This window comes from Peromyscus maniculatus, chromosome 8 (assembly GCF_049852395.1).
Source record: "Peromyscus maniculatus bairdii isolate BWxNUB_F1_BW_parent chromosome 8, HU_Pman_BW_mat_3.1, whole genome shotgun sequence".
Lineage (NCBI taxonomy): Eukaryota > Metazoa > Chordata > Mammalia > Rodentia > Cricetidae > Peromyscus > Peromyscus maniculatus.
Window position 1 is genome coordinate 52,992,195 of NC_134859.1, and position 25,032 is coordinate 53,017,226.

At 50.4% G+C, this 25,032-nt stretch overlaps 1 protein-coding gene across 2 annotated transcripts in view; it reads right to left on the reverse strand.

The window, feature by feature from the left end:
* Positions 1–23,894, reverse strand: part of Ntn1 (netrin 1) — a 202,685-nt gene extending 178,791 nt beyond the window's left edge. The window contains exons 1-2 of one of the 2 annotated variants that reach the window (XM_015992368.3): positions 23,746–23,894; positions 7,868–8,949 (exon numbers count right to left, since the gene is read on the reverse strand). In XM_015992368.3, coding sequence (XP_015847854.1) covers positions 7,868–8,885 — 1,018 coding nt within the window. In that variant the 5' untranslated portion in view covers positions 8,886–8,949; positions 23,746–23,894. Of the gene's footprint in view, positions 1–7,867; positions 8,950–9,396; positions 9,759–23,745 lie in introns of those variants that run through there. The other variant, XM_006973498.4, reaches the window with a different exon arrangement.
* Positions 23,895–25,032: the final 1,138 nt, after the last annotated feature.

Genomic DNA, 25,032 nt, shown 5'->3' on the forward strand with positions numbered 1-25,032 from the left:
CCAGGACCAATATTTCTACAAACAAAAACTGACCATTAGGGGTGTAGAGTAGTAGAGCACTGGCCTAATATGCTCAAAGTCAGAGGTTTGACACCCCTCCCCGCCCCCCAAGAACTTTCTCCCCACCAAAATAAAAATAAATAAATAAAAAGAACTGACCAGTGAATGGGTCTCTGACTCTGGACATCAGGGGAAATTTGCATAAAGCTCTTTAAGTTTATTGCAGGTCTAGGACTCAAACCCAGGACCTGTGCATGCTAATCAAAATTTCCTTCTAAATTACACCACTAGCCCAAGCATAAACTGTAAATATGTAGGTGTAGAGACATGTTTTCATGGTGTGTGCACATGTACCTGGAAGCCAGAGGTGGATTCTGGGTGTCTTTCTCAATCATTCTTCACCTGGGCTTTAGACAGAGTCTCTCACTGAACCTGTAGCTTAGCAAGTCTAATAATAGACTGGCTGGCCAGTGCACTCTAGGGATCCTCCTGTCTCCACCCCCGAGTCCTGGGAACACAAGCTCCCATGCTCAGCTTTTTATATGGGTTATAGGGATGTGAACCCAGGTCCTCAATCTGTGTAGCAAGCATCTTACCAACTTACCCTTCTCCCAAGTTACGTGTGTGTGTGTGTGTGTGTGTGTGTGTCTGTGTCTGTGTGTCTGTGTGTCTCTGTGTGTGTCTATCTATGTGATTATATGACCATGGAGGCCAGAAGAGGGCATCAGATCCCCTGGAGCTGGAGTCACAGAGAGCTGTGAGCCACTTGGGGTGGGTGCTGAAAATGAAACACCAGTCCTCTGGGGAAATAGCATATGCTCTTAACCACTGAGCCATCTCTCCAGCTCCATAAACATTTTAAAAGCAAATTAAGGGGGCTGGAGAGATGGCTCTGTGGTTAAAAGCACATACTTCTGTAGAGAACCCAAGTTCAACTCCCAGCATGCACACTCTCCAGCAGCTCACAGCCACCTGTAACTCCAGGTCTAAGGAGATCCATTGCCTCTGGTCTCTACAGGCACACACACACACACACACACACACACACACACACACACACTTAAAAACAAAATTCAAAAACTCAAAAAGAACAGAAGCAAATTAAAATCCACTTCTGGTCCAGGTATGGCTGGTTCATGCCTATAATCCCAGAACTCAGAAGGGACACAGGCTACACACAAGTTTCAGGCTTCTCAGGCTACCTAGGGTGACCTTATCTCAAAAACCAAAAGTAAATAAATGAAATGAAAACCTAGTTGTGAGTTTATACATGTTTGGAGTAAGAAAAAGAACATGGGAAAACTAAAGTCACTCCAACCCAGCAGTCCAATCTCATGACCACAGACAGCGTTGAGGCAAATGTCCCTGTCCAGCAGACTGGCCTGTGCAGCTCACTTATTCCAAGTTCCATTCAGAGCCACAGTCCCTGGGAGTCAGTTATAATAGGACACGGCTTTTATGTGATCAGCCTCAGAAACAAATGCCTCTGATACCCCCTGCTCTCTCCGATGTGCCCTGCAGACGAGTTCCCACTTGGTCCCTGTGTATACAAACTGCCCTTTGGTGGCAGCAACATCTGTTTTTGAAAGGCTTCTGTTCCTTGTGGCAATCTGATTAATTGAACAAAGCGCACAGAGAGTACCGCATACAATGCCTGGTTCTCGGTAGGGGTTTGTGGTCTGTCTTCAGGACTCAACCTGACAACCACCTGGGAGTGGGTGGAAACTGCGGTTCCCGGGCCACCCAAACCAATGCTTGCCTTCTGAGGATTCTAGAAGACAGGCAAAATGCTGTGTGCTACTCTCTTAAGTGTAAGGCTTAAGTCCTGAACATTTAAAAAAAAAAACCCCAAGACCTCTTGTCTCCCCATAAAGAAAGGCGCTACAGAAACCCAAGGCATGGTAGTCGCTTCTGAAAGGAAGGGAAAAAAAAATACTGGCTCACAAAATATCCATCCTTGTGCATCCACAGATAAGGTTCTTTTATAATCCTGTTCCCCAGAGAGCCATTTATTTGGTGCAGCCAGTGTGCATAGCAGACACTGTAGAAGCCATCAAGATAACACGAATAACAACCCAGTGGACTTTTGAAGTGTAAACATAAAAGTCTATTAAGAATACAATGTTGGTTTAATCCCAAGACAAAAAATTTACTTAATGAAAAGCACAACTCATCTCAAGAAGGAAATATCGATACCAGCTGTGGGCAGCAAACGAGGGGATTCCTTCCAGGGAACATCTGAATTGCAACCCACTGCCTTTCCAATATTTACTCTGGACATAAAGTCTCGAATACTTTTCCGAGGATCTCATTTTTCTCCAGGAGGAGGAGGAGGTCAGAGAGGAGTCTGGGCAGGGCTAAAAGGAGAGCTTGGCAGAGCCTGAGAATGCAGGCCTGCTGGCCCCAGAGGGTTGGCCCTGACTTCTTGCCTCCCTTCCCTGCACAGAGCTGGGAGCAGCCTCCTCTCTCTCACAGGCGCTAATGAGGACCCCAGCTGAGACCTCACTCCAGCTGCCTTGGGCCTAGAGAGATCAGTGACAGTGACAGCCTTATGCAGCTGACTGTCCTCACGGCATCTAACTGGAACACTGCATTCTCCAACAAACTCCACTTTTTAGCAACACCTCCAGCCACCTCCTAGAGTTTTGTTTTGTTTTGTTTTTACTATATCACAGAGAAGCAACAGGATGACCAGCCCTGCGGTGCTAAAATAATGTGGGCGTGGTGACACACAGATTTTGACATGCCAGCTATCTGGGAGTCTGGCGCAGGGAAATCAAAAGTTCAGGGCCATGGCGCTGGAGAGATGGCTCAGTGGTTAAGAGCAATTGTTCTTGCAGAGGTCCTGGGTTCGATTCCTAGCACCCAGATGGTCCAAAGGCATCTGTCAACATGCAGGCAAGACACTCACAGACATAAAAAGAAATAAAACATTTTTAAAAGTTGTTTGTTTATTTGGTTGGTTTGGTTTGGCTCTAAGTTTAAGATCAACATGAGCAATTTAGCGAGGCTGTCTCAAAAAAAAAAAAAAAATTAGGGCAGACATAGTCTCGGATCCCTTTCTCAGACCTTGGGAGACAGAGGCAGGCAGATCTCTGAGTGAGAGGCCAGCCTGGTCTGTGTAGTAAGTTCCAGGAAAGCCAGAGCTACAAAGAGGGACCCTGTCAAAAAAAAATTTTTTTTAAAAGCAACGATACAACAACAAAAAATTCGGGCCAGCCAGGACATGGCTAAGAGAGTCAAGGAGCCTGCCACCTGTCCTGATCATCTTGAAGAAAAGCAAACAAACAACAGGAAACACATAGTAGAAAGAGAATCAACTCAGCAAGTTGTTCCCTGACCTCCACACAAATAAACACAAGCTGAGAGACACAGCTTGGTAACCAGGCGCTTATCAAGCCGGCACAAAGACACAGGTTCAACCAATACAAGCAAACAAATACCAAAAAAAAAAAAAAAAAAAAAAAAAAAACAAAACCTCTTCTTCAATTATAATGTTCCCTGCTCCCACCAGGGCCTACCAGTGATGACAGAGGAGAAATCAACCACAACTTCATGTTTAAGTATGCGTTAATATAATATAATAACAGTATGGTCTACTATAAGCCAGCATACCTAAGGAAGCGACCTCCCGTTCTAGCAAGAAGTAACAGGTTGTTCCGCCTTTCCTCCTGGGTGTAAATAACATGCATTTATCCATTCTCTCAGTCATCCCGCTAGCCATTCCATATGGAAGCAGTACAACTCCTGCAATAAACCGAAGCATCATCCACAGGCCGGGGGCCTAGCTTTGCCATCGGCTCTGGGCTTTGAGTAAACCATGCAATGTCTCTAGGCCATGGTTTCCTCATCTCTTAAAATAAGGGCAATAATGGTACCCATTATTCGTAGAATTACAACGATTAAATAACTAAATTAACGCGAGTGCTTGGCAAAGAACAAGCCCTCAAGAGTTAATCATCATAATGACAGTAATTATAATAATTACTATGAGTATTAAAAACATACACTCATTCACAGATAGGAGCCAGCAAACATTTTTGGCCATTCTGATAGAGCAAGGATCTGGAGAGGGGCACTGGATTTTTTTTTCCCATGGCAGCTCCTCCAACATAACCTCCCTCGCTGGACGAAGGAGAAGGGTGCCCCAAGCCCCAGGGCGGCTTGCAGGGTTTGGACTGCTCCCCTCCTCAAGGCCATGTTTAAACAATTCTGAGCATTATGTTGCAGGTACCCATGACCATAGGAGGCCAGCCCGGCACAGTGCTCATCTTGCAGAGGCGCCTTTTGTGTGGGTTTTGGGTTACAGCTAGGCAATGCAAAGCCATAGAGCGAGTCGCAAAACGAGTTTTCATAATCTCAACCTGTCACACACCAAGCAGAGGCTCACGTTGACATCCCCATGGTAAGATTAAACATCATGCTTCAGCAGGCACTAAATACTAACACAGCTCCCACGTCAGGGGGACATTGATTAAAACTGATGTCAGTAACTTATGAAACACAATATGGTCTTCAGATGCTCTTTTGGAAAAAAAAAAAAAAAAAAAACAAGAAGAGGGGGAGGGAGGGCCCAGCAATCCAGGTGGTGTAAAACTGTCCGTATATTTTCCCTCCAGTGTACACCTCCTCCCACACACCATGCATGGGTGCTTCTTCACACAGTTAATGTAAATGCACATGTGTAGAAAAGCATGCGAACGCTGCGGCTACATATGGTCGGAAGAAAGTATCCGGTTATTCTGCTGAGAGCCGTCCAAGATGTAAGGGTATACACAGCCTCCTCTTTCATATTACTTCAAGAGCTCTTTCTGTCCAGCAGAAGTTCAAAACTGCATCGAAAACATTGGCCTTCACAGCAGTTCACGTCTACTCTGTAGAGAAACTTGCCTTGCAGTGAGACTGGAAATGAAGGCCCGACCTAAGAAAACACATGAGCTATATAGTCACTGCTTAGGAATCTCTGGGCCTGGGCCTCGGTGGAGGATATTCAGTGGGGTCCGCGTTGAGGAAGGGGTGGAGGCTAACCTAGGGAACTGTCTCATTTAGGACTATTCTAAATCACATCTTAATTGCTTCTTAAAGAAAAACCAGAACAGTGCAGTGATGCTGCTTGATTTTTGTCAAGACTGATTTTTTTTTTTAAATTTAAAAAAAAAAAAAAGCAACCCTTTGCCTTAGCTGTAACTAGTCTAATAGTCTGGGCAGCTTCAATTCTCGTGTCAACAGTGTGAAATTCACAAAATGGGATTATGGGGGGGGGGGTCTGAGTTTGCTGAAGGTATAAAGTTAGTATCTGAAGGATTTATTAATGCTTCTCCTAGCACAGTGCCTTTCAGTATCTCAGAACACCTGTCAAATACTAATTCATTCACATATCTCCACTACAGGGCCTTTTCATAAAAAGCTGGACCTTCGACTGTAAATCACTCCTAAATTGTCCTTGTTGGCTTTCTTTCTAACAGAATGATGGAAAAATCACTAAGACTTCAATTAAGATTTTATGGGAACTTCAATCTGATGTTCCCAGTCCTATCTACAAGGTATCAGAACATCTATTCAAAAAGGAAACTATAAATAACCTCAACAGAGTTGAGTCGGCTTGACTTTTATGAAATGACTGAATAATTGGCAAGATTTAAAGATACTTTAACTACGAAGAATTAAAATAACCTCAGTAAAACCCTGAAAAAATATTGTTAGCCGATCATTTGTCATGTAGATTATGTACTTACTAGGCCTAATTAAACGTTTTGAACAAAAACCACTTGCTAATTACATTAGTTAATATGTTGATTGCTCAACTTGGCGCAAAAAAAAAGGAGGGGGGGGTCAATCCAATTTGTGTGCAGTTAGTGCTTTGGTAGAAAGACAAAAATCCTAAACTGGAGAAGTTATTTCATGTCTAAGACTATCATTATAACAAATAGCAGGTTGTGTCCTCACAGCCTAAGTGACAGAGAAGGGAGTGAGGGGTGGTGACCAACACCAAGGACAGGAGGAACCTTCAAGCTGGTAATATGTTTGCCACAAATCCATACTATTCACCTCATTGTATCCACTCAGGTTTGCCCAATTAAACCCCGCTGGTGACCATACAAAGTCATCGTTCATATGCACACACAAACTAAAAGTGATAGCAAAACCCTGGGAATCCCTTTAAATGCCCATAAAGGGTTTTTCCACACAAAAGGACGAAAAGAAAAGAGGAGAGGAGAGGCAGAGAGGAGAAGAGATGGGAAAAACTAACATTTCCCAGGGACCTGAACAGATCAAAGGCACTTTATTCTCCAAGACCACGAAGTCTGGGTGTGACTACTTTACAGATGCCTGAAAAGTCTCACACTGGAAGCTACTTCTTCTGTCCCTTGAAGGTTAGGGGATGTTCAATTAGGTCTGCAAAAGCTGGGACACGCTGCCTTTTTAAATGGGAGGCCCTGCAGAGCAACAAGAAGCCAGGGCTGGCGTCTGCAGACCAGGGCTCCTGCCTGCCTGGGCCTCTGTGCACCGACCCTCCGAGACATGTTTTCCATTGGCTTGCTCAAAAGTCTGCATCCACAGTCATGAGGCACAAACTATTCGACAACAACATGACACAATTAATCAGAACCAGACTTCAAAACGTGTGTTTGTGGGGACCAGCAAACTCTGCAATGTGCCTCCGAGGGCGAAGGAAGCGATTGAAGAGACTTGCGCTGACTCTGGGGTTGGGGGGGGGGTGTCTGTATGTTCACAAAAGATGCACACCAAATGGCACGTTATGGACTAAAGGATTTTCATAAATGATTTAGACATTTACATCTAAAACTGAAAAAGTCGACTGACTCACTGCCTCTCTCTCTCTCTCTCTCTCTCTCTCTCTCTCTCTCTCTCTCTCTCTCTCTCTCTCTCTCTCTGGAAAAACTGATGCCTGGGAGTTTCCGCACCAACAAAGTTGCACATTTTAGACGTAGAACATACCCTTTCTTAGCTTCCTTTCTGACCCAGGCGGATTCACCCGCACCGGGTTTGTCAGATTGCTCTTAGAGGAGTTGAAACTCCATTAAATATCGAGACGAAGGGTCCTTAGTTAATTCAAAACTGTTCAATTTCACCAAACCCCGGAGCTAACAAAAAAATCTGGTGGACTTTTTTTTTTTTTTTTGGACCAGGATTGGATTAGTTTAAAATAGTTACTGAGGCCTCCTTTGTAATCTGTAGATAGTAATTAATTGAAATCACATCACTCGCCTTTTGCTAACACGAACACGCTGTTCAAAAGAGAAAAAGAAAAAGATCAAACCATAAAAAGACAAATGCAGAGTGCAAAAGTGACATTTGCTGGGTACCCAACTGGTCCCAAGCTGCAAAGAGTTCCTTGCCATCTCCCAAGGGATTTGTGATCCTGGCTCTGGAACGTCCCTGGTCCCCAACCGCGCGCCCAGCTGCAGCCTTAGGAAAGGGGGGTGGGGCGGAGGTGAACCCCAGGCACTGAGCAAACTGAGAGGAAGGCTGTGAATGTGTTTCCGTTTGGATCTGGGATTAGAAAGACCTGTCGGCAAATTTTCTCCAAGTCACTCCCTCCACCCCCGATCTCTGGTGGCACTTCACCAGCCGCGTCTTGATTTCAAAGTGGGTACGAGGATGCACACCCGGGCATCCACACCGAGTGCTGCCGGAGCAGACATACTGCTCTGCTCTGAGTCTTCCCAGGTCCCACACGTCTCGGAACGCGCGTCCCACAGCAACTGTAACGTCCCAGCAACCCACAATCCCGCGATGCTCGGACGCTTGGCGCCCGCGCTCCAGAAAACCCGCCGCTGCGAGGTCCGGGAGCCCCCGCCCGGGTCTCCACCCACCGCCCGCGGCGCCGCGGCGCCCCACTCACCCACGCACTCGTTGGCCTCGCGGGCCGTGGCGCGCTGCCAGGGCCGGTCGTAGTGGAAGGGCTTGCAACGGTCGCATTCGGGGCCGGCCGTGTTGTGCCTGCAGTCACACACCAGACTGTCGTCTCGGTCGCGCACGCAACGCGCCGCGTGGCCGTTGCACTTGCAGCGGCCGCCAACCTGCAGGTCAGACACTGCATAGAAATAGGAGTCGCGCGCCAGCTCCGAGTCATCTTCGTTCTCGTCGCCAAACGTGTGCAGGCGGCTGAAGGCCACGCGGATGTCGGTGGCCGTGACCCAGTCCTGCAGCACCGGCGAGTTGTCGAAGTCGTGCGCCGAGGGCCGCCCGTCCAGCGTGCTGAAGGCGATCAGGCCGCCGGAGAGCGGGCGCATGTCGGTGTGAGAGTCGGTGCACACGGCCTCCTGCTCGTTCTGCTTGGTGATGGGCGCGCGGTGCGGCCGGTTGTACATCTTCCGGCACTGCGTGGAATAGAACTGGAAGGGCACCCACGTGCGCCCATAGTCCATGGACTTGTAGATGGCCATGGACTCCGGCCGCGGCGAGCAGAACTGCAGGCTCACGTAGGTCACCTCAAACTTCTTGCCGAGCGACAGCGTGAGCGTCACGTTGTGCGGGAACTGCAGGTAGTTCTCGGACTGCCAGCACGTCAGATTGTGCGGGTTGTTGAGGTCGGTGAGGAAGGCAGGCGGGTGCGCTTTCTTGGGGTCGGACGAGTTGCAGAGGTGGCACGAGCGCAGCCGCTCCTCGCCACGCTCGCTCACCACGCAGTAGCGCGCCGGGGGCCGGCCGCAGGTGCTGGACACGCGCACGTCCTTGCCGAAGGCCGCGTTGACAAAGTCCGGGATGCAGCGGCGCGGGTGGCCGTTCTCATCCGAGCAGGGATCCGGCTGCGCCGCCTGGCCGGCGAACATGCTGAGCCCGGGCCCGCCGCGCACCGCGCCCACCAGGCACGCCACCGCGGCCAGCGCCGCCAGCGCCTCCCACACAGCGCGCATCATGCCGTGGCCAGCTTGCCCCGGCCCCGCCGCGCCGAGGAGTCGGTCCGCCCGCCGCACCAGGCGCCTGCGGAGAGAGGGGAGCCGCGCTCAGCCAGCCAGCAGCCAGCCTGCCCCGCGCCCTACAACCCTCGGCGGAGTGGCGGGCGACTGCCGGGCTCCCTGGGGCACCAACCCCGGAGCTGCCCGCTTCACTCCTCCAAAGTCCCGGGAGCCCGCGAGCGCGGGGGGCGGGGGGGAGGGTGCCTCTAAGACTGCACAGCCCGCTCCCCTTCCTCCCGGCTTCCCCGGCCTCCCCACAGTCTCCCCGCCAACCGAGCGGCATGCCCGCGCCCGTCTGCCCATCCACAGCCATGCCCGCCTGGCTCCCTAAGTCTCTCGGGTGCAGCAGGGCTCCAGGTCCCCCAATCCCGCACGGCTAGCGTCCCTTTCGCCCCCCGCCACCTGGGGTCCTTCTCAAATGCCCCCTCCCCAGTCGCGTCCCCAAGTAAGGACTCCGCGTAGGGGACTTTACCTCTAAGTGATGGCAAAAGAGAAAGAAAAGTTTGCCTGGCCCCGGCCGGGGAGCCCGCGCGCCGGACCGCAGAGAGCCTCTCGCTGGCGGCTAGCAGGCGCGTCCTGTCTCAGCGCGGGTTTGCCAGCTCCATGCCCAGCGCGGCCGCCGCTGCCCCAGCCCCGGCCCCGGCCGCCACCGCCGCCGCCTCTTCCTCCCGAGTGACTACGCGGCCGCCCGACTCCCGCCGCGGTCGGTCGGACTGCTGCCCTGCCCGCGCCCGGGGCGCACACACACACTCAGGCTCGCTGGCGCGCACTCACACACGCACGCACGCCCCCGAAGGCTCCGCCGCTGCCGCCGCCGCCACCGCCGCCGCCGCCGCCGCCGCCGCCGCCACTCGCGCTGGGAGTTGGGGGGCGGAGGGGAGCGCGGGGGCGGGGCCGCCGGGCGGGGCGCCGGCCAATAACGTCGGCAAGCAGCCGCCCGCTCGCGAGCAAAGTTTTAACCCCGGGAAAGAAGAAAGTTAAAGCCAACCGGCCCGGGATGCTCCAGAGGGCGAGAGCGAGCGGGTGGGAACCTGGGAGCCCGAGAGAGAACAGTAGAGACAAAGAGAAAGCGAGAGGAGCGCCGGGGGAAACCCCGGAGAGGGGGCAGGGCCCGCGCGCACCCTGTGGGGGGTGGGGTGGGGGCGAGGACGCCTTTCTCCCTCCCGAGTCCCAGCCAAACACATCTGTGTTTGTTTTCTTTTCTGCGCCGGGGTCCGGCCTTCCTCTAACCCAGCCTGGTGGCCCCCGGTGGCACCGCGCGCAGGGCCGTGCCCCTATGGCCACTCAGCCCCCAGAGGCGTGAGGAAGGGGAACAGGATGGGGACAGTGAACTCTACGTGCTCTGTTCTTCCGCCCCGAGATCCTAGGGTATGGCGACAAGGGACAGCGCCTAAACCTCCCAGAGTTGCCACTGCCTTAGGCCCATCTGTAAAGAAGGAAATTTCCTTCCAGGCCTGTAAGCTGTGGTGGATCGAGGCTAAGGGCCAAGAAGCTAGGACGCACCTGGAAGGTGGCCTACTCAGGTCGGTCCAGAACCTCGGAGGTGAGGCCAGGTCAGTCCTCCCCTGGAGCTGACTTCTCGACACTTCCTTGCTACTGTTTTTTTTAAAGTGTCCCTATGGAGATTCCCACACTAGCTTTGCAGAGTAACAATTGACTCCATTTTTCAGCTGAGGACATTGAGGTCTCAGGGGCTAAGGATGATTTGCCCCAAATCCCCAGGCTAGTAAATATCAAATCTGGAGACAGTCATCTGGGCTCGTAGCCGGAGATGGCGGTCTTCTCCTGTGGATGGTGTGTCCTTGTCATTTCAGCTACTCTAGAGGCTGAGGCTTGAGAGCTACTTAAGCCCAGGGGTTCGAGACCCGCCTGGGCAACATACCCCACCTCAAAGCATCCTGAGCTTTCTCTCCACGTTTGTCAAATAGATAATCTCAGCCAATTATAGTCTCGTGAGGAGTCCTCAGGCCACCCAGCTTCTGGCTTCACTCTCTGTCACCTTAACAAAAGGACTGTGGATGAGACCGGTAACCTTTGACTGTCTGGTTAGCCACAGCCCACGAGTTCAGGGGTGAGAATCTCCAGGGCTGTTGAGTTGGAAGCCTAATTTCTGTTAAGTTTATTTCTCGTGTAAAATGTGTGATGCAATTACAGACCTGGACGAAGCGCTCCAGCCCGGGTTCTGGCCCACGGGCTTCCTTGCTCCATGCATTAGCTCTGTCGCCTGCTTCATTTTGTTAGTGTCATTTTTTTTTTTTTCATAAACTTTGAGAATCTAAGAAAGGGCCTCAGGGCTGGGCTGGCCCAGCTCATTCTCCTTTGGGCCAAGGCCTCCTTCCTGGTCTTCCTGAGAGCTGGCCACCCAAACCAGATCTTCCGGGGAGAAGGGGGGAGGGTTGCCACAGCCCAAGGAAATAAATCCCATGTCGTTGCGGGGACAGCCCGGACTCCCTCTTAGTCTCTGGGGTTGTGTTTAGCTTTGCCTGCTTATGTCATTTGCCACTTTGTGCTGTTTGTTTATGCCGCCTTGTGGTAGCGAGGACTGCAGGTGACTTACAAGGGTACTTAAAACTTGGCAAAATAACATAAATTAGAAATGAAGTGAAAGGAAATACAAGCAATGTTTAACCATGGTGGACTTTGAAATCTCCGTGGTAGGCTGGGAGGCCACAGAGCACTTAGAAGAGCACAGTTTGGAGCCAGCGTGCCTGGATCCAACTACTGTCTCAGCTGTGTGGCCCTGGCAAGTCTTTGCCTCTTTCCCAGCCTTGGCTTCCTCACCTATGAAAGGGAACTATCAATATCTCTATCTCATAGGATTATGAGCATCAAATCAGTTGACACACAGGAACATCACAATGTGTAATACATATGCATACATAGTGTAACTACATAGCACACCAACTCACATATCTGCCTATGTAAACATACATAAAACCAGGGCTGCTCCCCGTAACTTCCTGGTGGAGTGCTTGCCTAGCATGCAGAACGCCCTTGATTCAGTTGTTAATGCTGCAACTAGGTGAATAAATAATGGAAAGCCAGCCATGCAGTTGACAGAGATACGAGTTATCATTATGAAACTGCTGAAGCTACACAGAAAATTTTTAATTATTTCAAGAACATTTAATTATGTGGAAAGAGTTTCATAACATTGGGAAAAGAAAATTGGAAAAACATAAAACATGCATACTATAGTGTCGTTTCTATTTTTTTAAAGTGTCCATTAGAAGACATTGTTAATAGCAGTTATGTCCTGAAATGGAGATGGCTTATCTTTGCTGATACAGTCTCAGTTTTCTATAATACAAGAGGAAGGAAAGCTAGGAAAGAAAAAGCTAAGGGAAGACAAAGTAGACACGGGAATAATGCCAAGTGCACCCTGGGATGGCCTATTCGCCTCCTGTGGGTGGGCTACCCACTTGTTCCTAAGCTTTCCCGCAGCCAAAATGAAAAGGAGACCATGTCCCTTACACAATTCCCAGTGTCCATGAGATAAAAACAGACCTCTTGCTCAAGAGAATTACAGCTCTTCTTGGTACTAAAATCAGACAGGAATTTCTCCTGGGGGGCCTCATAAAGGGAACACAGTGTGAGATAATGAGCAAGCATCCCCATAATAGTCACGACAGTGAGTTCCATGGGGCAGGCGCTGTGATCAGCCCTCCATAAGAGGACAAGCCGAGAACACACATTCTGTCAAGGAGGGGTCTGAAAGAGACAAATTGGGGTGCTCAGCTCCCTGACCTCGGGACGTCTTGGAGTACCTAAAAGACAGCACTAGAGTTTTAACCATGCATGCTGTTCCTGCTGAGAGCTTTCCGTGGGTCTGAGGTGACAAGTTGGAGGGACAGCGAGTTTGAAAGTGCCCTCCAGGGCTTGTGGCTTTTCTGCACTGCTGGCCGAGCTTAGGCAATGGGTGTCAGCAGGGAATGGGGAGACAGCGATTTCCATGTTTAGTATGGTCACCTAAGGTCTAACCTGATCTCCTTTAGTTCTTCCTGTTAGGCAGGACAGTCTCACCTTGCAATCTAAGAAGTCTGAGTCTTCTGGAATATGCTAGAACTTCTCTACCTCCATTCAAAAATCCATCTTTTTGCCACTTTTACGTTTGGTCCATTTTGACCTTGCCCAATGACCCAGGTCTCATCTGTCTCTTTGCAGTTTGGAGATGAGTGTCTCTCTCTCTCTCTCTCTCTCTCTCTCTCTCTCTCTCTCTCTCTCTCTCTCTCTCTCTGTTTTGTTTGTTTGTTTGTTTGGTTGGTTGGTTTTCCCTCTCCTAGGCAAAATGGTCCCATTTCTTCTTTTGGTGGTTTTTATGGAACTTGGGGTTTGTGAGCAACCTGCAGTCTCTCCCCCTGCACTTTGCAGTTATCAATGCCCCTCCTAAAGCATGCTGCCTTTTGAGGAGACAAATGAACAAAACAGATGTCCAAGTGTTTTCTTCTCAAAGTGGGGGTTATAAATACACCCCATGAAGGCACGTCGGTCTCCGAGCAGCGGGATGCAGGGCACGAATGAGTTCAAAACAACCGTGGAGTTCTTGGGTGAGAAAGCAAATTCCCAGGTGTTTCTGCCAGGAATGCATTAGGAGGGAGGAGCCACCCTTCTGGGCTTCCAGCCCTCCATACCTGAGGACAAAACATGCTAGGGAGGGGAGAATGGGACAATGGGAAAACGTATGAGTGGCCTGAAGAGAAGAATCCGGGGGCTCAGGGGTCCTAGCCGCTGACGAACAAGAATGTTTCAGAGGAAAGAGGGGCAATGGCACATGCCTTGAAGGTCAAGATAAGATCTGAAGGGAGAAAGCCATGGGTGACCTTGACAGGCCATCGCTGCCGAGTGGTGGGGACACAAGCCAGTCTGCCTTAGGTTGTGGAGTGAAAGCGAGGTGAGAAAGTCAAGATAGCAAGTACAGACGGCTTCCAGTCAGCTCGATGACAAGCCGGTAGGAAAGAGAGCCGGGCCTAGCAGGAAGGTGATACGGGAGGAGGGCAGGCCTGGGCTTTCCATTGTTTATAAGATAAGGCTATTTGAACATGCCTTCTGTGATAGGAAGGAGCCGGCGAGCGAGAGAGGTGGCAATGTGCTCAGTCAGGTGGCCCGAAAGCTTCCCAGGTTTCAGTGAAATAGGAAATGACCGGATCAGCTGAGTGGGGGAAGGGCTGTCACACTGGAGGTTTGAGGCACCCGAGCTGCGTACGCCCTTGTTCCCGGAGATAAAGACAATGCTTGCTGGGAAGAATAAAGGCCTTGCTAAGCTTGAGGAGCGCATGTAAGAAAGACAGTATGTAGTAGCCCCCACCATCACGGGACACACACAGTAAACACAGAACCTCTGCAGCCCTGGTAAAGCCTAAAAATTAGACAGCTGTGCTACACCATAATTTGGCCAGGAACCATCTGCAGTTATTCCAATTGCAGCATCAAGAAACTCAAATCAATGACAGTTAGAGCAATTGCAGTTACCCCTGCTTTGGACAATGCCGCTAAGGTACGTTTCGATCCTTTCTGAAACTTCTTCTGGACTGAGCGAGCTAATGAGCGCATCCAGGAAGACCAAAGAAGAAACACGGTGGGAGGTTACTGAGGAGGCTGTGACCCAAAACTGGATGCCAGAGATCAGGATTCCACAGGTGGAGGAGCCCCACCCCCACCCCCACCACGGGAGGGAGGACAAGGCCCAGGAGGACCAGTGAGGGTGGGGGAGTCCCTGGAAGGGACAATGGCTTAAAGACAAAGGGGCCAAGGTGCTGTTTGCATTGATACCTAGATGCTGAAGACATCTATGGCCAGCACCTGGCTGAGGGAGAGTCTCTGATCTGCAAGGCTGGGAAGCAGGGGAACAGCCCTAGCATGGGAGGTGTAGGTAGCAAAGCAGCCTTGTGCTGCTGGTCTTAAAGAAGCAGGAATCTTCAGGGTTTGTTCCGGCTATTGCTTTAATAAAGATGGAAGGATTACATTAATATCTATTAAGTATAGATCAAAGCTTCTATGTTACTCATCTTAAGATAATTTCTTCTGGAACACTTTATTTTTTTCTTCAACTTTAATTTAGCATCTATGTCAATAAACTTTTTATTTTAAAGAGCTATATAATAATTACTCTCTACTTTTCAGGCCAGATGGTTCATTGCAATTATTCATCACTGTACTGGCTTGCCACACAAAAGCAGCCACAGGTAGTATATAAACTAACGGGTACTGCGATGTCTGGATAAAACTTCATGGACACTAAAAAAATAAATAACAAGTAAGTAAAACCAAAGATGGAAGGAACGTGGGTGGACTGGAGAGGGTAGCAGGCCCTGCCTTCAGCATCAGGTATAAGTAGTACAGAACAGAAAGAGCACTTCAGGAGGAGTAGGGGTCCCCAGGGGGAGTGGGCTGTGTGGCATCGTGGGGGTGAGAAGAGCAGTCAGTGAGGATGATGAAGATTCAAAGAAGAGTGTACCAAGAGACGGGGCCCATAGGGCCGGGGCCAAGAGCTTGGGAGGAAGAGGGCAAGAAGACAGTACAGATCTGAGGGAAGTGAGCTGGATGACCCCCATCCCATCAAGAGCCCAGAGCTCTCCCTTAGGTACTGATCCATTTACTGTAGTTTTTATTCCAGTTTGGGATAGAACCCAGGGTCTTACTCGTGCTAAGTAAGTGCTCTACCACTGTGCTATACACACTAGCACACAAGTCTTAACTGTTTTGGTTTTTGAGACAAGGTCTCGCCATATAGTCCATGCTGGCCTTGAACTTGAGATCCTCCTGCCTCAGCCTTCCAAGTACTGGGATGACAGGCATGTGCCACTACTGCCAGTATGAGTTTTACTTTTGAAACCAAGCACATGCTGTGCCTGCTGGGCACACAGTCCTCTTGTGGTCACTTTAACAGTCACGAGCCTCTTGTCTTCCTAAGGTTGAGTTAGGATTTTATTATTTCTATTTTACAGGGAGATCATTAACTCACTGCTGGTAAGAAGAACAGGTGTGGGAACTAAAATAGTTTTATGGGGGCTGGAGAGATGGCTCAGTGGTTAAGGGCACTTGCTATTCTTCCAGAGAACCCAGGTTCGATTCCCAGCACCCACTGGATACCTCACAACCATCAGTAACTCCAGCCCCAGGAGATCCAACTCCCTTTCCTGAACTCCATAGGCACCAGGCACACACAAGGTACATTGACAGACAAGCAGGCAAAACCCTCATACACATAAAATAAAATCAACGGACCTTAATTAAAAACAAAAAAAGTCTGATGCCAGAGTTCACAGCTCTTGGCACCTATGGACAAGGAGGGTGTGGTGACACTCAATCCTCGGAGAGGAGGGGAGAGTTTGAGGTCTGCCGGAAGTGTGAGCGGTGGCCTGGACCCGCTGTTCTTCTGAGCACCTCTCTGCTGCAGTCAAGACAGACCTAGAGGACTTGGCTCCTAGGGCTCCAATATGGACTTTCTTAGAAACTACAACCAGAGGCGATTTGCACTCATCTGGCCTCCCTCAGTTGATCCTGTCCCCTTGGGAAACAGAAGTTGGTTTAGGCTAAGCCTTGACTCCTGCTCACCAGTTGCGCTCAGTGTGTCTTTAAAGAAGTTACTCTACCCATTGGAGAATCACTTTCATCATTTTGAAGTGGAAATCGCCACACCCACTTTATAGGACTGTTATTGGGATTTGAAAAGAGTGGATGTCCCATAGATGACAGGCTTTTGTTTGATATGGGGGGCGGGGCTAGGGATCTAACGTAGGGATTCACATATGCTAGGATAGTGTACCACTGAGCTGCGTGCATCCAAGGCCCGGCCTGTTTTGTTTTTAATAATTACAATCCTCAGATCTACTTGCCAGATTTCTCAGCCTGGAAGAATTGGGGGTGTCCTTTCATTTCAAGCCTTCGAGAGTCTGGCTCACCAGACTGGCTACCTGGGCACACTGCTCAAGGGACTTGCAGGTGCCTGGAGGGTTCTGGAAAGGAAGTTAGAACATAAGGAACAGGCCTGTCTGGTGTTCGGGGCTTCTAGAGAGTACTCCTGAATTCACTCCAGGGTTGGGTCCTTTATCTGCATCTCCAGGTCAGGCCTCCCTTGGTGCAGGCTTCTTGATTGAGGATTCCTGAGCTGAGTTGAGCATGGACCTCAGTACAAATCCCAAATCCACCCAGCCCTTTCATCCTACCAGGGCTCTTTGAAGGAGGGAAAATGCATGTGGATAAGAGAACCCAGCAGATGTAATTTATTTTCATTTGCAAAAACACTTTTGACAAGATCCCACCCTAAGTACTCCTAAAATAAAGAAACTGGGTCACAGTGGGGGAGGCTTTGTCATGGATGGAAGATCCTCCCTGAGGCAGGAGACAAAGGGTGTAAATGAAAGGATGGATCTCCGGGTGGAGAAACTTGTGGGGGGCCCCTGAGCATCGGGCTGGGATTCCACTCATTAACATTTACAACGGAAAGGAGAGGATGCCCTGACTGAAACTTGCTGGCTTAGAGAGGACCCTGGAGTGATGCCACCTCAGAGAGGATGCCTAGAAAAACATCTGTGTGGGCACAGAACACAGGCAGGTGTATCTGGGTAGAAATAATTTGAAAAAGCACGAAAGGTTATTAGCTAAGATTGGGAAATGATTCCTTCAAAACTCAATACAAACTCCTTAACAACAGGTTCCACCGAGATGCCCATTGGCATAATTCCTTCCTGAGCAGCATGGTCCTGCCCTCAACAGGATATTCAGTGCCTTTGACCCATGGCCTCTAAATACCAGGTGGTTTCCTAGACACACACACACACACACACACACACACACACACACACACACACACACACACGTACATACTACATCTCTACTCATATTTATTAATTGCCCTTAGAAAAGCCACTCCCACTATCTATTCCATCCACTTGAAATTTAGACCAATATGACACAAGCACACACACACCCCCATTAAAAAAAAAAAAAAGGAAAGTTTGTGGTAAATATAAGAAACAAAAGAGGGACCAGTAACACTCAAGTCTTAACAAGTTACTCAAGTTCTCCTTTGGGTCCTCTTCTTACAGGCAGTGAGCTCCCCTAACTGCTGCTTACCTCCTCACAATGCTGAGTTCTGAGCTTTTGAACTGTTCCTGTTTATATATATGGAGGTGTTGGAAACCTCCTGGCTAGAGTCCAGTTGGAAGCATCCTTCATGATCCAGAATCCCATCCCAAGTGAATGAATTTGGTATTAGAAAAGAACCTTGTCAGGCAGTGGTTCTCAGCCTGTGGGTCACAACCCCTTGGGGAGTCACCGCAACATGAGGAATTGTATTAAAGGGTTATAGCATTAGAAAGGCTGAGAACCATGGCTGTAAGGGAAGTCTAGTCAACAGGGACCCTGAGAGTTTTTCACTCAAAGGTGTTTATAACCTGAGGTCAGAAATCTTCCATGCTTCCACGGGGCCAGACAACTCCCAGAGGAGGCTTCCACGGTGGCCTAGCAACCTAGCTGGATTGGTGACACACTGAACAGAGAGGAGACTCCATCACAGCTCACCCTGGGGATGCAGGTCAGAACTCCCAAGGGCATTACTGTGTAAGGGTCCAGCGGCAGGCCTTAGTGGCCTCATCTAGTCCCCCAAGAAGGAAACTGAGGCAATGGGGACTTAGCAAACAGCCTCAGCATGAAGGTTCCCAAGAGATGACTGTGAGTCCCTGAACGGCTTGTGGGTCACCCATCCAAACCCACCCAGATAACACCTGCTACATTCTACTCTGCTGATTTAGGTGGGGGAGGGTGGCGATTTTGATGGGGGAAAAAAAAGTTCTTTTTATTGAAAAATGATGACATTAGAAAGTTTCTATGCTTAAAGGCGTGAGCTTCTGTTAACCACAAAATTCAATTATATGGAACAGCTTACTTTCCCCAAATGTCAGTAAAATGAGGTATTACTGGTTTATATACCACACGGAGAAAATCTAGAGACTTGACTCCAAGAGGCAGTATGGGGAGAGCAGACACGGATCACTGATTCCAAACAGATTGGGTAAGTGCACGGACATTTCAACCTTAATAAGGTGTCAGAGGAAACGAGGAGTTTTGGAGGCAGGAGGGGGCCCTTTTCTCACCACAGAAGCTGACATCAGTAGGGCCACCATGCCAGCCCCAGAACGATGCCAGAGACTACATACAGCTGATGTCTGTAGCTCAGCCTAGGGGGCCACTGCCACGCCTGAGGCTGAGCACCTGGCTTATGGGGTCTCACGGGGAGCTCCTTGGGTGGTCAGCAGACCCAGGATTGTGCACCTGCATTAACATCCTGTGATTCTGGGCAAAGCACTTCACCTCCCTGAGCACAGACTTCCTCTTGTGAAAAATATGGATAGAAACCCTCTCTTCCTCCCCCCACCCCCTTCTTCCCTTCCTTCTGTGGATATCAAGAGGCTGGGGGTTAAGTTCAGTGATAAAGTTTCAATTGTCAACTTGATGAGAACTAGAGTCACCTGGGAGAAGGGACTCTGGACATGGTATGTGAGGGATTGTCTTTATTAGATTAGTGGAGGTAGGAAGGCCTGCCCCCTGTGAGTGGCACCATTCCCTAGGCTAAGGCCCTAGACTGTATTTTAGAAAGTGAGCCGAGCACAAACATTTGTCCCTCTCTATTTCTGGACTATGGATGCCTAGTGACCTGCTTCCTCAAGCTCCTGCTGCTGTGATATCCCCAAACTATGAAAAAATTTGAGCCTTTTCCCTTAAATTGTTCTTCTCAGGGTATTTTGTCACAGCAATGGGAGCAGTAACTAAGATACCTAGCAAGCCCAAAGGTACTAGGTTTGATCCCTAACCCTATAAAGCAAAATCATATTCAAAAGACCTTAAAGTGTCCAAATCACTAACCAATTCATGGAGAAGCAGTTAACCAGACACCTACTCCTACCTCCGCCAGGGGACCACTCTCTTGAGAGGGATGTACACTACCTTGGACAACTGGAAAGCATGTATGGGGAAATGACCGCAGACATCACAGAAATATTGGACCACATTACTAATAAAATATTATTAATTAATAAGACCTGGTAAGCAACAATTTAAAAAAATGTCCTCTCCAGCTGGGAACTGGTGAAGTCATGCAGTCACAGCCATCAGCTATAATGGCAGCAACACTTTTGGAACACTTTGCTCACTGCTGAGGGACCTGGGTGCCTGGAAGACCCTGGTGGTGGTGCAGAAGTCGGCTGTGAAACTGTCTTAGGGAAGACAGAGGTGGAGACCCTATACTGGACTGGGATGAGCCGCTCCAGGAACGGCTGCTCATTCCTGTATCCTAAACACCTAGCACAGAACTTTTCAGAGCAGGCACCAGCACAATATTTGGTTAAGTGAACCAAGAAGGGCCTGACTAGAATGTCTCAATGTTAAACGTATGGAACATAGATTATTTTTTTTTTTGATGGCCAGTAGCATATCTGGGACCGAGTTTATTGGGTCTAATTCAGTTCTTTCTCTAGGAGCTATTTTTCCCATCAGCTCTCTGCTCACATGGCGAGTCTGGGCTTTGCCCTAGAACCTGGCTGATCTTTAGCAATCTTATCATCTGTGATGTGCACAGATGTGTTCAGTGTCCTCCGGCTCCAGAGTAGGACCCAGGATTTTTCACCCTTTCTTGTACTGGGTAGCATCACCCAGCATACCAAGAGCTTATCATCTGTGATGTACACAGATGTGTCCAATGTCCTCCGGCTCCAGAGTAGGACCCAGGATTTTTCACCCTTTCTTGTACTGGGTAGCATCACCCAGCATACCAAGAGCTCAGGAGGCCTCCCGACGGGGCCCCCTCCCCTAAGATCTGATTTTCTCATCATCTGGTTAGTCTCAGCAACTCACAGCAAAGGGATGAACCAAGCTGACCTTTCTGGAGGTTTGTTTAAAGCCGAACAATGTTTGTCTTGTCCAAACACTATGAATTACTCCTGAGGATCCTGCCCGGTTTTACAATCCACAGCTACAAATGGCTTACATAAATAGGGACTTGTCCCTCGCCACCCCCCCCCCCCCGCCCCTCTCCGCTCCTAACGGTTTTTCCTCACCCTGTCCACTGTCCCCCCCCCCTTTTCAGTCCTTCTTTCGGCCGCTTCACACCTTCTCCTAGCCTGTGTCTTTCTAGCCCAGTGTGGTAACGGGTCAGGTGCTAGGTTTCTCTAGGCCAGAGCTCACACCTGGGTTATTACTGGCACAAGTCCCACTGTGGGCTGGCCACCCTGTCCCTGCTTTGGACAGGTTTCCCTGGCTGAGGGAACCTCTGAACCCGGCTGTATGTCTGTGCGATGCTGACAGTATTCCAACCACAGAAGCATGCTGGTTTGGGGGACTCAGTATCCAGTCAGCCTCCGGCCCTCTTAGGCCATCATTCCTCATCTGGCTGGCAGGATGCTGAGCTCACCCATGCTGCTCTGACTGGCTGCAAATTCTTGGGACTTGATTCTAGTTTCTAGAAATAGGCTCCACTCGTTACGCTACCGGTCTGCTTTTGCTGATCAGATGAGAACTGTGGAGAACCATCAGAGGTTGTGAGCCTGGGAGAGAGGGGTCTTTGGGGAAGAGCCCAAATGTGGGCTGCATTTCTTTACTATGGTCCCTGTAACCACTGGCATCAATGTTTGGGGAAGTTCATCTCAAATGTAGTGTTCTGGGCCAGTGACATGGTTCAGTGGATGGAAACACCAACCCTGACGACCTAACTTTGCTTCCCAGGACCCACGCACATGGTGGAGAGCACTGACTCTCACAAGGTGTCCTCTGACTTCCACACGCACTGCGTCACGGGTGTTTGGAGTACATAGTAAAATAAACAAAAATGTGAAAACATAAATGTTTAAACATTTAAATCAACTAATGTGGTGTTCTGACTAGGCCCTCCCTCCATATCTCGAGACACTTAGAAAGCAGTTTCTAAGAGAGTTGGAGTCTAGTACTCAGCTGCAGCAAGGGGTGGGTGGAGCCACCCTGAGAGAAAATGCGGGGTTGCTAACACTCCAAGGAGGTGTTGGTGAAGACTTGGGGAAATGCCAGGGGTGTGTGCTCCCGGGGCTGGTGGCTGGAGGTGTGAGTAGTGTGTGGGATCCTTCTACCCAGGGCCTCCAGCACTTGGGGCCAAATGTGATCTCATTTTACCCTTGTTTTGCAAACGAGGAAACTGAGCCTCAGAAGGGAGGCGTGACTTCCAGTCAGAAGTTGGTGAGTGGCATGGAATTCCATCTCCCGGGCACACCCTGGCCTTTCCAGAACCGCCCCTTCCTCCCAGCGCCTCTCTTCTTTGCAGGTCCCAACCTCTGAAGGAGCCAACACCTCAGGGCCAAATCTGCCCAGCCAGGTGGACACACAACGAGCCCTGTCCTCAGGAAAGTCGTCCCAGGAGCCTCGCTCTGGGTGGAGCGAAGCCAGCTCAGGCCCCTCGCCCTCTCCAGAGCCCTGCTGTGAGCATTAGGGCTGTGGCTGGAACGCAGAGATCCCGTCCCACCAGAAGACAGGGGGCGCCACCAAGGCTCCAACATTCAGACCAGTAGACTTTTGGGGGTCAAAGTGGGAGCTATTCTGAATAAGAAAAAAGCCCCTGGCCCGGAGAGGACCCTATGGTCCAGACAGAAGTGACCAACAGTGCAAATGACACGTGAATTCCTGGGCCCCCGGGACGAAGGACAGGATATAGCAAAGAACCCAAAATAAAAGTCTGGCTCTGGTCGGGGTTGCACCAGCCCGGCCCTGTTTCTAAACCTTTTTTTATTCTACTCGCAATTTAGGACACCTAGGATCTCGAGGTGTGACCTCGGGCACCCACCGACGCTTTTGCGAACGGGTTTTAGACCGGTGATCCTTACTTAGAGCCCTGGCTTGAACATCCTTGTGTTAAATTAGCTGCGCCTCCTTCTAGCTCGACACTTGATTTTTCTAATCTAGCTCTTTGTCCCCGGTGCCCTTAACCCCCTGCTTCCTGTTTCCCGAGCCGCCTCGGCCTGAGCCTGGGTCCAGCTCTCGCCCGACTTTCCCGTCGAAGGCCCTCGGCGAGTGATTCTCGGGCGCGCAGGCGGAGGCCGGCGGGTCCGAGGCGCGGGCCGGGGCTGTATGGAAATGGGCAGAGGAGCCGGCGGGCGCGGCGGCGATTTATTCTGGGAGTGACAGCCCCTTTGAGCGCTCGGCGAATGGCATTTTCTGTCTGTGAAAGCCTTTCTTCCCACCTCTGTTCAGATTAGCCCGGGGTATGAATGCACCCATTATCCAGCCCGCTGACCATTCTGAAACGCCAAATTAATTACTAAGCACTGAATCAGGCGCCCAGGCCGGGCCACTGGGAGGTGTGAAAATAGCGAGCTGCCGGAGATGGGGACTGCGAGGGGCGCAGCGCGCGGAGAGGGCCGGGCGGGGTGGCCCGAGGGGCGGGCGCGGCGGGACTCGGGCAGGCTTGGCCAGACGCCGAGCGCGACCTGCCGGCGTGACCATGAGCGACCGCGGGGCGAGCGGGCGGGCGGGCAGGCGTAGAGCCGGGGTCGCGGCCCAGAGCAGGCTGAGGCTGGTGGGCATCGCTGTTGCCAGAGCGCACCAAGTGCACCGGGCTGTGGCTCGGGCGTGCTTCCTGCTGCGTGCGAGCAGCTATCTCCGTGCACCGCCCCGGGTGGCCGCCTCCAGACGGCCCCAACTCGGGGCCACCCCCCATCCAATCCCACGCAGGCAGGCTGTGCGAACCGAAGCTGCCCTCTGCGGCCTTCCAAAAAACTTGGGCACCACCCTCCGACCGCAGCCCCAGCCAGAGCTATCGAGCGCGGGACAGTCGCTAAGCTGCCTCCACTGCCGTGACACTTACCTGCGGGAGAGGGTCGCTGGGCAGTGGAGGGAAGCGAGCTCTCGGTGGATCCTGCTGGATTGCGCCGGGAGCAGAGGAGCTCCCTCTTTTAAGACTCTTCCCCCAGGTTCCACCAGGTGGTGTCACGCCTGCCCGGCCCTAGCGGCTCCTCACTCACCGGGTCACGCTGGTACCGGGTGAGCGCTGCCAGAATCTCAATGACTCGCTCCCATCCGGCGGCCTGCCGCGTTGGCTTCAGTTGAAATTGGGGCTATGGAGGAGCTTGGACAGTCAAGGACGACAGAATGCATGCAATTAGAGATACACTAATTACCGAAGAGAAAGCCAGCCATTCACCTTAGCTTTGAGTTGGTCTGAGAATTGAATTGGAGAAATCTGGTGTCTGGCCAGAAGCTGGGGATGAGCATGGGCTGGTAGAGGGGCTTGTTCAAGGACGTGCGATTTGCGTCCCCAGCCCTCACTTCAAGTCAAGCTAACTGGACCTTTGATACAAGGTGGTTAGCTTATCTACCTTCAGCAATTACCATTTAAATGACTAAAGAGATGGAGAATTGTCGCCATTGACTCTTGGAAATGGGTCATTTACACTTCTGAAAGAGGAATTTAAGATCACCAGAGAGGAGGAGGGAGGAGCTCCATATTCCTCTAGAGAGCGCTACACCCTTCCATTGACCGTCCTCAAAGCCTTGGGGATCTAAGGCGGTTCATACCGGACACAACTGAGCTCAGCCAGAAACTGAGCTTCAGGCCATTATTAAAATTTTACACTGTAGGCTTTCTATATCAATAATTATAATTCGCTGAGACTTCAAACTGAATTGTTAACTTTTTGTGTGTGTGTGTCGTTATTTACTGACATTCCTTTTGCGTAGAAGCCTTCCTCCTTCGGAGTTCTGGACTGTAATTAGTTTCTCATTCAATAATCTGCGGTGAGGGGAGTTTGGATAGTGAACATTTTGTTGTTTGTTTTGTTTGTTTGTTTGAGACAAAGTCTCACTTTGTAACCCTGGCTGGCTTGGAGCTCCATAAGTATGTCAATCAGGCTTGCCTCAGACTCAGGGAGATCCACCTGCCTCTGCCTCCCGCAGTGCTGGGATTAAGCAGTGCTGGGATTAAAGGTGTGCATCTCTGGCACCAATATTTGTTCCTCTTAAAGACCGGTCTTGCTATGTGGTCCTCCTCTAGCTCCACTCTGACTTGTAACTCGAGGATCCTGCACCTGCCTCATACCCCAGAGTGCAGGAATTGGAGAGGTGCCCTGCTGCACTCTGCTGACCTTTGGAATCT